Source organism: Homalodisca vitripennis, chromosome 1 (assembly GCF_021130785.1).
Source record: "Homalodisca vitripennis isolate AUS2020 chromosome 1, UT_GWSS_2.1, whole genome shotgun sequence".
Classification (NCBI taxonomy): domain Eukaryota; kingdom Metazoa; phylum Arthropoda; class Insecta; order Hemiptera; family Cicadellidae; genus Homalodisca; species Homalodisca vitripennis.
This window is the reverse complement of record NC_060207.1, coordinates 15,483,858-15,496,920: the sequence shown is the minus strand read 5'-3', so window position 1 is coordinate 15,496,920 and position 13,063 is coordinate 15,483,858. Positions and strand designations below refer to the sequence as shown.

The following is a 13,063-nucleotide window of genomic DNA, read 5'->3' as shown; positions in this document are numbered from 1 at the left end:
TAACGCGTTTGTAATCTAGACTTCTGTGAAGTAACGTCGCTTTGGGTTCATTTTCTCCACTCTGGACTTCATGAAGTTCGTGAGGTACCACTAATATTTGGCTTGATTCAACTTCGTTTGTTCGTCTGTAACGCGTTTGTAATCTAGACTTCTGTGAAGTAACGTCGCTTGGGTTCATTTTCTCCACTCTGGACTTCATGAAGTTCGTGAGGTACCACTAATATTTGGCTTGATTCAACTTCGTTTGTTCGTCTGTAACGCGTTTGTAATCTAGACTTCTGTGAAGTAACGTCGCTTGGGTTCATTTTCTCCACTCTGGACTTCATGAAGTTCGTGAGGTACCACTAATAATTATTTTAACTTTGAGTGGCAATCCACAGCCATATGTTTAGTTTTTTAATGTCTTAGAACATTAAATAATTTTACTGTTGCTAGGCAACGGACTCGTGCCCTGGGCTTGTTTTTAGTACGATGTTATTTTAACAATTGTTCAAGCTTAACCTCAGGTAAAATAGCTTTGCAAAACAACATGTTTATGTTTTATTTATACAAACAAAATATAACATAATTTATGTATATACCCACCTTCCCCCCAATAATAAACCTTATGGAAACACCAAAAACTATTTCTCAATAATTGTTAACATTGTCATAAAATTTAGTCAAGCCATAATTTCTTATCAAGAGTATGTTGTTTTATCACTGATAATTTATTATATTTAAATAAGATAAATATAATAAATTTTTAAATATTAGTATTATTATTATGTTCTTGATCATTTTTATGACCCAAATCAGGTATCGTAACATATGATATAATGTAATAAAATCAATGATCATATCTTATTTAGTGAATTAATTTCTGTATATGTTTAGTATTTGTTTGATGCAACAAATTCTAAATTGATGCATATTCATAGCGCTATCGCATATTCTCTTTGTTGAATGTTTATTTAGTAAACCAGTAACAGATGTTGAAAAAAAAAAAACAAAAAGATGGTTTGTTTACGTTATTATTTGTACATCGAGAGAGACGTATTTACGTATTCACATATACGAGAAAATTATCGGTAGCAGAAATCATCCCAGAATAGATGTACGTTAAAGCAAACAATAATTTATCTCAGACCAAAGAGTTCTATCACAATTTGAGTGCCAATTGTCTGTTCGAGTATTTTTACTTTAATGAACTGTATTCGTAATTACTAACATTTTAAGGGAACATAGATGTCAAAAACATTGGTTTTCCTAACAATTATAAGTCTTTGATAACATAATTTTTCAATTTACTTCGAGAAAAACGTATGCCTAACATATGTATTATTTTTACATTAGGAATATTATACAAACACCAATCTCAGAAAATCCATTGTCACAAAGTTTTATATATTATTAGGTTTCTTTTTCTATTACTATTTGTCTATTGTATGTATTTTATGTAAATAATAGAGCTGTGCGTTTAAACTACGCGTTTTGAGCTGCTTCCTATGTTGTGGTGAAAGCTAGACAGTAGAAGAGGGCTAAATCCCAGCATAGAACTGCAGCATTTTGGAGTTGCTTCCTATTTTACGGTGAATTCTAGAGACTATAAAATAGGTAACCCGAGCATAAAACCATAGCATTTGGAGCCTAATCTGTTACAATCTCATAGTGATCCATCTTTAATATATTTCATTCCTTCAGGTTCACACTAATAAAGTCCAGAAAAAAATCATAGATACTTTTGAAATGTGACAGACCATTCTGTTTACAGTTTTGAAAATAATGAACACTGAATAAATAAATTATCAAATTAATCTTCTATGTTCTTTACAGGAAGATTCTACATATTAAAATTCTATAGTTCATCGTTGTAACCACAACAAGGAAAGCAAATTAAGTCTAAAGGTTTTAAACCAGTTGCGTTAAATTTATGCGTCTTTTTAAAAATGCATCCATATTCTGGGATTAAAATAAATACGCTAGGGACATACGTGTTCCAATAACTATAGCATTATATTCGTACGTTGTAATTTAGCTTTGTAGATGTATTTTACCAGTACAATTTGAATAATTTTGATAATGTCATGTGTTCAAATGGTAAAATGTACAATTTCATGATAAATACCGATACAAGAATCTTTACAAATCGAACTAAAAAAAAAAAAATAAAATAAATTATGACTTGGACCAAATAAAACAAACTATAATTTCCTTGTGGATCCAAAACGTAACTGTTCATTAATGTGAAAAATCGAGATTCGAGTCAGGGCTCAACGTTCCCGTCCTAGTGGTATTGGAAATCAGATCCAAAATGCTATGGTTCTATGAGTGGTTTAGCTCTTTGCTCGTCTCCAGATTTCTTCGAAAAACAAGAAAAAGCTCAAAAATGGTACGGTTCTATATTTTATGTTCGGATAAGCTTATAGACATGGAGTTTTTAGTCTCTAACTTCCACCGCAAAATAGTATGCAGCTCAAAAAATAATTCGTATCTCGATCTTCGGATTACCTCTATTCGCTCATCTCTAGCTTCCACCGCAAAATAGAGAGTAGCTCCAAAATGCTACGATTTATGCTCGGACTAGCTATTTCATAGTCTCTAGCTTCCACAGCAAAATAGAGAGTAGCTCCAAAATGCTACGATTTATGCTCGGACTAGCTATTTCATAGTCTCTAGCTTCCACCGCAAAATAGAGAGTAGCTCCAAAATGCTACGATTTATGCTCGGACTAGCTATTTCATAGTCTCTAGCTTTCACCGTAAAATAGGAAGCAACTCAATAATGCTGCAGTTCTATGCTGGGATTTAGCCCTCTTCTAGTCTCTAGCTGTCACAAAATATGAAGCAGCACCAAAACGCGTAGTTTAAAAATCCGTTCAATCGTATGTCCGTCGCCAGCGTTAAACCTAACGATTGTCTTGGTAGTTTTAAAAGGTTTATAGTATTGTATACCAAGATTTCACTGTTTTTGCCTAGCATACCATCAACCAAAATATAAGATATTCATATTTATACTGTGAAATTACTTATAATGCTCTTCTGGCGGTGAAGCACCAAACAACAATGATAAACATATAACGAATTGCAGTAACGTTGGGCTGCGTACGCGCTCAATATGAGATACAAATGTCTTCAAATGTATAAAATTCGACATGAGTGCTCTATCGCTGTTCTAAAATCTCATGCGATACACTGAAGAGGTCTACGGTTCAGAGAACTACACCACTTATGATAGCTCTTGCACTGATATCGGATGTGCTTGATGTACACTGAAATGCACTCGTACTTTTTTCAAGTGAATCTTTTTAGATTAGAGTATATAAATGAGCACTTTTACTACTAGCAGTATCGAGCAAGAATGGCTACCAACGCGGTCTACTCATATTTGACAATAGGGTTACTACTAGGTGAGTACTCATGTTTTTATAGTAACAATGTGATTAAAATCGATTTTGATAATCAATCTATAATTTGAAATTGTAATTATAATTTAAACTGTTATTGATAAAGACACATTTTACTTTCAATACCTGTACTTTTAACTTAAATCTCTAGGGTTTGGGATTAATAAATATACACTAATACCATTTCATTATTTCGCAAAGAATGGTAGTTACTTTTAAATTATTTAATTTTTAATCGAGAATTATATTAGATAATCGACACATTTACTATGCTATTAAATGGTATTAATCTAGAACAATAGTGGAAATAGATGGTTGTATGCACAGCGTGATATGTAGTTCTCTAAATCACAATAACTAACCATCACAATGCCTAGGCACATCCTCTTAACTAACTCAATGTCCCCGATGTCACCCTTCTTGGAATCAGTGAGCTTTAGGGTCTGGCTTAACGGTAGAGATGGCTTGCAAAGATAATGATTCTATAAATTATCTAACTGATATCAGGAAAACTTTGAAATGTTTCGCGATCCTAAGGAGATAAAATTTTCCCTATGACATGATTTGTTAGGATCCACAAAATGTATGGTCTAGTATAAACAGACACTTTATATATCTAATTGGAAACATTACCACTCACGTTCGTTGAATTCACGTGGGATGTTGAAGAACAACTAGTCGCCCATGTAAAGTTTCCCAAAGATATCTCTTTTATACAGTCCATGGAATTTTGGGCTTAGTGGTGTGCGATGCTTAAGGATGATTGGGGTTTTGGATTATTATTCTAAACTCCATAATCTGATGTTAAAATCCTGATTGTCCTATTGAGAGTTAAAATACTTGAGTTCACACAATCCAACTACTCCGATTTAAAGATCTACTTATCACAAACTTTCAACAACATTTTTGAAATAATATATTTTCAATCAGGTCTATTTGATTAAAAATTTTTGTGCGGCTGAAACACTTTTTTAACACCTGAGATAAAAAAATGTAGCTTTTACGGTTAAGTATATAACATTCAATTACTGAAAATAATATAAGTTTGAAGATTTCTAACTTAATAAAACGAAGATTGTTAATGCAATAAGAATTATTACTGTATGTAAATGCTATTTTTGTAATACAATTAAATTTACAAACATCTGTAATTTCACTTTAAATTCTGTCGTTAGTGACAATATCCCATTAATACCAATTCCTATCAATATTAAATGTACACACTTACCGGAGATACTTTTATGACCATATCGTGACTGTAAAACAATCCAGCTAAAACCTGCTTGACTAAATTGTTGGAGAAGAATGTTTTGTTTGTGTCCTCGGTAAGCTGATTTGTCGCTGTTCACGTTTGTAGTATTTGCGGCAGGTTTCGATTTGTCTCTTGTTTGAACGTGGAATCGATGATGTTTGAAAACTTCATCCTTGAAACTGAAAACAGACTTTGTTCAAACAATAATAAATATGTTTTTGCGTATGGGATTTTATTACAAATCAGACAATGTTGAATGAAAGTTGAATGATTTGTATGGAACACATTCATCTACTAGATATTCTGGATAAAACATTGCGACGGAACTGTACTTAAACGACGAAACGGCGCTTATATACTTACAGTTGGAGCACATCTATTATAGAATTATAGAACTATGAAATATTGTATCCCCGATTACGTATGTTTTTTTGCAGAAATTTTTAACTGTAGCGCCAATTTTATGGCGAAGGCGACCGTGCTGAAAACCTACCTGTGTCCGGAAAGAACATTTATTTTTGATATTGTCTATACTTTACAAGTAATAAAGTTAATACGTTATATTAGCACTTTTTAACATATTGATTCGATACATGGCACTTTGATTTTTGATGATTTAAAAAAGACTAATTTTTGTCAAATTGTAATAATTCAGCGTTTTATTACAATTGCTGGACTTGCTGGACTGAATTTAAAGAGTCTGTAATAAAATGGGATTCATGATAAAAGACATCGCTTATGGTGTTATTTACTAATACCACATAATTAGGCAACCCATGTTAAACATCTACAAAATGACTAGAAACGGAGATTCTTACGTCTCTATAAAACAATCTTACTATTTAATCTTCTTCAATACATTGTCAGATAAAGAATAGTTTGTCATGCCCTCTACTTTGTAAACACACTTTAGTTTATCTTAATGAAATGAATGCATAAAAATTCCTCCTACAGAAATTGACTTTATCTAAAGAGGAACTGACAAGATGATATCGATTTTACGCTTGCTTACAACACTAAGTAAAGTAGAATATCTGTTAATGTTGTCATTTTATTATCAATGCACGTTACATTTGAATTATATTAATCTATACATTCGAGGCTAAACGAACAAAATATTTTCATTTCAATTCACTTTAACGACAATAAAATCAAAATACACCTTCAGTTTGGTTTGGCCCTCAAGTGAATGCAAGCATAAAAAACTGCTGCAATTAAAAAATACAAAACTATAGATTTTGTAGGTGAGAAAAGTCTAGCTCTATTTTGGAAAAAACACAGATAAGCTTCGTGTGTTAGAAAGCCTTTCGATTTCAAGTTCTATCCTGTTACATATAATTCAAACGAAGAAAGCTTAAAATGGTTAATGGTGTTAGGGAGAACATGAAAAAATAAACACCTCTTTAAATCACATTTTCTACCTAAACTATAATAAAATACATAGTATCGCAAAATAAATAAATCTACTCCCATATTGGAAAATGGTGGCCATTTTCAAAATTAATTATATTCTTATTATTGAGAGATAAGGTGAATAAAAAAGAGATAAGGTGATTAAGGTGTGTTCTTCATTTCATGTTTGCTGTGGGTTTAGTGATACTTATAAGAAACTTAATCTACTTTTATTTCGTTTGCTAAAGATCGTCTATTTTAAATTGGTTCGTGAATAAATAACTAAATAGTGTATAACAATTCTAACATAGTATTTTAATAATATATGCATATTTTCAACATCTCATCCTTCAATGAAATATGTGACTTTATTTTACATATATATATATATATATATATATATATATGTGTGTGTGTGTGTGTGTGTGTGTGTGTGTGTGTGTGTGTGTGTGTGTGTGTGTGTGTGTGTGTGTGTGTGTGTGTGTGTGTGTGTGTGTGTGTGTGTGTGTGTTTATAAACTAGGTGAGTTTAAAATGAATTATAGAATATAAAAACTATGCTACAATTCTACTACTCAAGATAAGGATGGTTTATGCATTTGTGTTATGAATTTCGTTTAGAAGTGAATATAGGTATATAATACAAATATTTATTTTTTTGCCACAGGTTTAGCTCATGGCTGGGTACGTGAAGATTTTGTTAGCCACGTTTCGTCTCTAACTGATGGTCATGGCCTCGGCATCTATGATGGCAGCAAGACGACCATTCAAAAGCACCCATACATGGTAAATATGCTAAAATAATTCTGTAGCACGTTATTCATACCATTCCGAAAATATTAGTTCTCAGAAACTAATTTGTTTTTCTGTAATTTTATATTATAGTCAATAAGAAATCACTGCATTATTAATCGGATTGAATTACTAAAAATTTCGTTAAACAATTCATGTATTTTTCCGAACGTATTTTAAACATTCAAAATAAACCAAAACTTTTTTTAAATATCTACTGACATGATTATTAAAAAAAACAAGATATGCGACAATTACGTATATTTCCCACAATAAATTTTAAAGTTTTTTACACCTACCCATAATAAATTTAATAACATTTTATATTGCCATTGTGTTAAGTTTCAAACGTGCATTTGAAACTACAACATACAGTAGTATCTAAATTGCAAAGGTTTTGTTTTTGATATAACGTAGAGTTTGTGCTAAGATATCTTGACTGCTAAACAAACCATTTTAAAGTTCTGAAATTATCCTCACTGATATTAAAAATTATTTGTAAAATTGGTTAGTGCGTTGGTAAGATGACTGATGTAAGGTACGTTTATCATATGCACGCCTATAAATAAATAACTATCGAACAAACCTTTTGTATCAGGTTACACTACAGTGAAGTTTACTAAAATATGCCAAAACATTTTACACTTATATTATAGTTTTGTGAAAAGTAAGATGTATAAATATTGTATTATTTAAATTTAATTTTTTATCCTATATATTAATAACGATGAACAGATGTTTATTGAACTAAAACGGGAATGATTATTACATATTGTAGGTTTATTACATATACTAAGTTTATGTGTCTTCACATAAACCCAATGGCGCAGTGTAGTGGGTACAACGGTTATCGCAAGATAATCAGATAAAGCAACGTCCATCGTGGCTGCTACTTGGATGGGTGACCACTAAGCGATCCTATCCTTGCAAGCAGCCCGCATTACCAGTCTTTGGTGGTGGTTCGGAAGTCACCTTTAAGCCGTTGGTCCCCAGGTTGAGTGCTAGAGAGGGCTTCTTAGCCCTACCTTCGCCTGGTAAAATATAAATCATTACTTTACTTTTTTACTTTTTCTCCAGGTGAGCCTTATGGTCGGCAATCAGTTCCAGTGTGCTGGGGCAATAGTCAGCCCGAGTTGGGCGATTACGACGGGCGATTGCGCACAGCAGTGAGTACAGTTTTGTCGAAAGAGGGTTACACTTCGTAATATCTTTAAAAAGTATTTAATCAAATATATTAAATAAATTCCGAAAAATAAAAATCTTTTAGAAATTATTAACTTTATAAATGATCTTATTCTACCGATATCAGGTTAGTTATCTGGACAATAGATTACATATACGAGGCATAACATACTTCTATTGAATTTATCATTAATGTACTCAATAAAACTTACTTTATACGTCACTATGTAACTTAATGACCGAGTATTTGTTGTCAGAGTCAATACGACAGCGGTTGTATTGGCGGGCAGCAACGATGGAGTCAAGGGAGTATCATACAACGTCAAGAGTGTAGTGTTACACCCGAGCTACGGCCAGACCTATTTCGACTACGACTACGGCTGTGTCCAAATCAGTGGGAAATTCAAATGGTCCTCCAAAACAAAACCTGTAAAACTTCCGAAGAAGGATCCCAAAGGAAATACTCCTGTCATTGTTACAGGCTGGGGCAGTCAAGTACGGAATTCAGTTATTATTCATTCTTTTCGATTTTGGTAGTTTTGATTTTGGTAGTTTGGTATTTTCCAGAGGCCACTACATTTTTTCTTACCGCGGACCTAAATAACTACATTAATAGAAATAACGGACTTATAGTGTGAAAATTAAAGCTCATTATGATGATCGGTACTTGTTTTCAGCCTCCCAAAAGGAAGCAATGATGGCGATAACCATATCTATAGATAAACCACTTGCTAATAAACCTGTTCAGAAGCAAATATCTGAGCAGACACGGGCAGGAGGGGTCTCCCTCCAGTGGTGAGGAGTGGGACAAGCATCTCTTCGTCTCTGTTTTATTAGCTGTGTGTATTGTATCTCGCTCGTTCAATTTCGTTTACAATGCAGCTACTTACCTATTCTTTAATTATATTGTATTTTTGTGTATAGGACAATACAAGCGTAAAATATTTATTTAACATACTAATGTAGCCATAGACGTATCTAGGGAGCTTGCGTTTTGGTGTGAAGTTAGCCGCTAAGTGGCAGTGGCCAGGTCAGGGAATAGAGCAAGCGGGCGAGTGCCGAGCAGTGGTGGGGATATTGGGAGAGGGCAGCATCACAGCGGCGGTGGGGTATTTGCCCCAACCCTCCGTGATCTAAAATAACCCTGTGTCTTTTTGTGAGCGGTTTACTTATAGTACGTACTATCAAGCAATAATAATATGTTTATATTAGTTTATCATAAATATGTTACTATCAGTGACAAAGTTAAGGGTAACCTTTACCAAAGCTCAAGTGATCCGACCTCACTTTGGGTACTTTCTCTATTTATATATTTTTCTCAGAAAAGCGACAAGGCGCCATCGAAGCCCGCACTGAAGGCAAGGGCATTTCCGATCAGTACTTTCCTGACCTCAGAAAACGTGTCAGATCGTCCAACTTTCCCGTCAGATTACCCTGCAGTTACGGCGAAAATAAAACAATATCCCTCGAGATAGTACCTAAGCTCAATCTCAGATAACGTGAACGTTCATTAACTTTTTATGTACATAACACGTACGTATGCATAGCCTATTAACATCTAGTAGATAGGGACAGAGTGGCTTCCTTCTCACTGAAATGGTTTTTTTTTGGGAGGCGTTAAACAAGAAGCCATAATGACACGTAATTTTCACAGTAAGTCAAATATAATCTGTTTGCTTCATAATGTAGTTTAGTTTAGTTTAGTTAATGTCTCAAGTAAGAAATACTTAAAAAATAGTCGCCTCCTGATAATACAAAAGTACAAAGTTGTTTATACGTAAGTAGATTTTTTATGGATAGTAGAATTACTAAATTTTACACTCCTTATATGTTACAAGAATATAATAGTACGCTTCGAGAATTGGATCTGTACTTATGGTAATAAAAACGTATTACATGGTTTCAAGCAAGTACGACTTAATACGTCTAGTTAATCAGACCAACCACTTTGGCTACCATTATTAAAACTTTGAAATACAAACATATGTTAACAATCAAAGTAACATCAGCTAATGGAATTCAAAAAACTTTCATATAAATAACAATAAGTTGTGGCCTAAGGCGTTTCATAATGAAACTATTACCATCAGGATTATTGATTTAGATGCACCGCGTATCCGATATTGTTTCTTTCCTCAGTATCACACCTGCTTCGTCTGGACAGTATGGGCTCTGTCCTGAACTTTTTGGTTCGGTTTGTGATTCTTCACATAGCAATGAAACTGGCATACATGCTTAATTTTTTGACATTCTACAAATCAGGTTATTATTTTTTCATTGGCGGGTTCATTGTTTTAGATTGATTTGTACATGCCTCATCCTATGCTTTAGGTTTCTGAATGCCTGAAGAAGAGGACTGATCCAATCCTCGAAACTTAGTGTTCTACTACTGTAATATACAACAATGGCGAATGTCCGAAATCCTTGTTATTAATTTTCTATGTTTTAGAAATGTCAAAGGCGTATTTTTTTTTAAACTTCTGAGTAAAAGTCAATTCTATGTTTAATTCAGACGTACGGTGACGCCAGCAACGGGCAGATGCTTCAGGGAACCATGCAATGGTTACCAAAGAAGAAATGCGCATCCTTTTATGCTAACTACGGTCTCGGCTGGACTTCCAGGATGGCTTGTACCTACAATAAGGGCAAAACCACTCTTTGCTCTGTGAGTATTAATTAACAAGTCTACTACAAACAATATACAAGTAGTAACCTTCCAATTATACCTCCTAAACATCTTCTTTTATCTAAGTGTATTAGTACATTTTTCTACTTTACATACTAACTTAAGATAATACAAACGTTATTATTTACACTGACAGTTTTGTACAAAGACTACCTCATCTTTTTGTTTTAGGGTGAATTCAGTGACCCATTCGTACAGAAGAGTGTGGTAGTCGGTCTGTTTGTGACCACGCTCCAGAACGAGTTCTGTACCAAGATTATCCCATCTGATTGCTTTAGGGAGACTTCAGTGACCCGTTCGTACAGAAGGGTGTGGTAGTCGGTCTGTTTGTGACCACGCTCCAGGACGAGTTCTGTACCAAGATTATCCCATGTGATTGCTTTAGGGGGACTTCAGTGACCCATTCGTACAGAAGGGTGTGGTAGTCGGTCTGTTTGTGACCACGCTCCAGGACGAGTTCTGTACCAAGATTGTCCCATCTGATTGTTTTAGGGAGACTTCAGTGACCCGTTCGTACAGAAGGGTGTGGTAGTCGGTCGGTTTGTGACCACGCTCCAGGACGAGTTCTGCACCAAGATTGTCCCATCTGATTGTTTTAGGGAGACTTCAGTGACCCGTTCGTACAGAAGTGTGTGGTAGTCGGTCTGTTTGTGACCACGCTCCATGACGAGTTCTGTACAAAGATTATCCCATCTGATTGCTTTAGGGAGACTTCAGTGACCCGTTCGTACAGAAGGGTGTGGTAGTCGGTCTGTTTGTGACCACGCTCCAGGACGAGTTCTGTACCAAGATTGTCCCATCTGATTGTTTTAAGGAGACTTCAGTGACCCGTTCGTACAGAAGGGCGAGGCAGTCGGTCGGTTTGTGACCACGCTCCAGGACGAGTTCTGCACCAAGATTGTCCCATCTGATTGTTTTAGGGAGACTTCAGTGACCCGTTCGTACAGAAGTGTGTGGTAGTCGGTCTGTTTGTGACCACGCTCCATGACGAGTTCTGTACAAAGATTATCCCATCTGATTGCTTTAGGGAGACTTCAGTGACCCGTTCGTACAGAAGGGTGTGGTAGTCGGTCTGTTTGTGACCACGCTCCAGGACGAGTTCTGTACCAAGATTGTCCCATCTGATTGTTTTAAGGAGACTTCAGTGACCCGTTCGTACAGAAGGGCGAGGCAGTCGGTTTGTTTGTGACCACGCTCCAGGACGAGTTCTGTACAAAGATTATCCCATCTGATTGCTTTAGGGAGACTTCAGTGACCCGTTCGTACAGAAGGGTGTGGTAGTCGGTCGGTTTGTGACCACGCTCCAGGACGAGTTCTGCACCAAGATTGTCCCATCTGATTGTTTTAGGGAGACTTCAGTGACCCGTTCGTACAGAAGTGTGTGGTAGTCGGTCTGTTTGTGACCACGCTCCATGACGAGTTCTGTACAAAGATTATCCCATCTGATTGCTTTAGGGAGACTTCAGTGACCCGTTCGTACAGAAGGGTGTAGTAGTCGGTCGGTTTGTGACCACGCTCCAGAACGAGTTCTGCACCAAGATTGTCCCATCTGATTGTTTTAGGGGGACTTCAGTGACCCGTTCGTACAGAAGGGTGTGGTAGTCGGTCTGTTTGTGACCACGCTCCAGAACGGATTCTGCAGCAAGGATGCAGCTCCACTCATCCTAGCCGATATTGCTACTGTTGCCCCATGGATCAAGACCACGACTGGAGCTAAATATGAAGATGAGATTTAAAACCTATTTCAGTTCTAATTGCTTATAAATGCGGTCAAATTACAAAAATAGAAAAAATATTATTTCAAAATTTAATTTCTGTAAATATTTACAAATTTGACTATTTGTAATGGTCAAATATGTTAACAGTGTTTTAATAAATAAAAATCACTCTTATTCATGCGTTTATTAACTATTTCCTATAAACCCTTATTCTTGTAAGACCCTAAGAACTAAAATAACAATAAGTTGAATTATAAAAATGTATATTCAATTCAAAAATGACATTGCTTAGTAAAAAATTAACAAGGGCAACCTAACAATGGCCAATGCAAATAATTATTTGCAATTTAATAAGCAAGAAACTGTCTTAATATAATATAATAAACAATTAACTTAAATTATATGCCCAGGAGTATTGTTAAACATGTCAGGACGAAAGTAAGAGAAATATCACATACCGATAGCTAGCTTTCATGTTGACTCTGAAGTCTGGACATCTGCTTCATTAGCTCAAAATAAATTCAGTATCAGTGAGTTTATACATTGAATATCCATGTCAAAGTTGAGTACAATCCGTTGAATTATAAGATGTAAAATCCAGTTGGTCGATTCATTGCTTCCATCCTAAGCTTCCACTTTGGATTTCTACTTGTACAG

The 13,063-nt window shown here is 35.0% G+C and overlaps 1 protein-coding gene across 4 annotated transcripts; it reads left to right on the top strand.

The window, feature by feature from the left end:
• Positions 1 to 3,243: 3,243 nt before the first annotated feature.
• On the top strand, positions 3,244 to 12,580 carry LOC124357522 (trypsin-7-like). Of its 4 annotated transcripts, none has more exons than XM_046809432.1 (6): positions 3,244 to 3,388; positions 6,690 to 6,814; positions 7,898 to 7,986; positions 8,260 to 8,497; positions 10,515 to 10,667; positions 10,860 to 11,021. In XM_046809432.1, the coding sequence occupies exons 1-6, from the start codon at positions 3,340 to 3,342 to the stop codon at positions 11,004 to 11,006; spliced, it is 801 nt and encodes a 266-aa protein (XP_046665388.1). In that variant the 5' UTR covers positions 3,244 to 3,339; the 3' UTR covers positions 11,007 to 11,021. The 4 variants fall into 4 exon arrangements, with proteins under 4 accessions (XP_046665388.1, XP_046665379.1, XP_046665362.1 ...); XM_046809423.1 differs by lacking the exon at positions 10,860 to 11,021 and adding an exon at positions 11,074 to 12,232 and having other exon boundaries at positions 3,245 to 3,388; XM_046809406.1 differs by lacking the exon at positions 10,860 to 11,021 and adding an exon at positions 12,251 to 12,580 and having other exon boundaries at positions 3,246 to 3,388.
• The last annotated feature ends 483 nt before the right edge of the window (positions 12,581 to 13,063 follow it).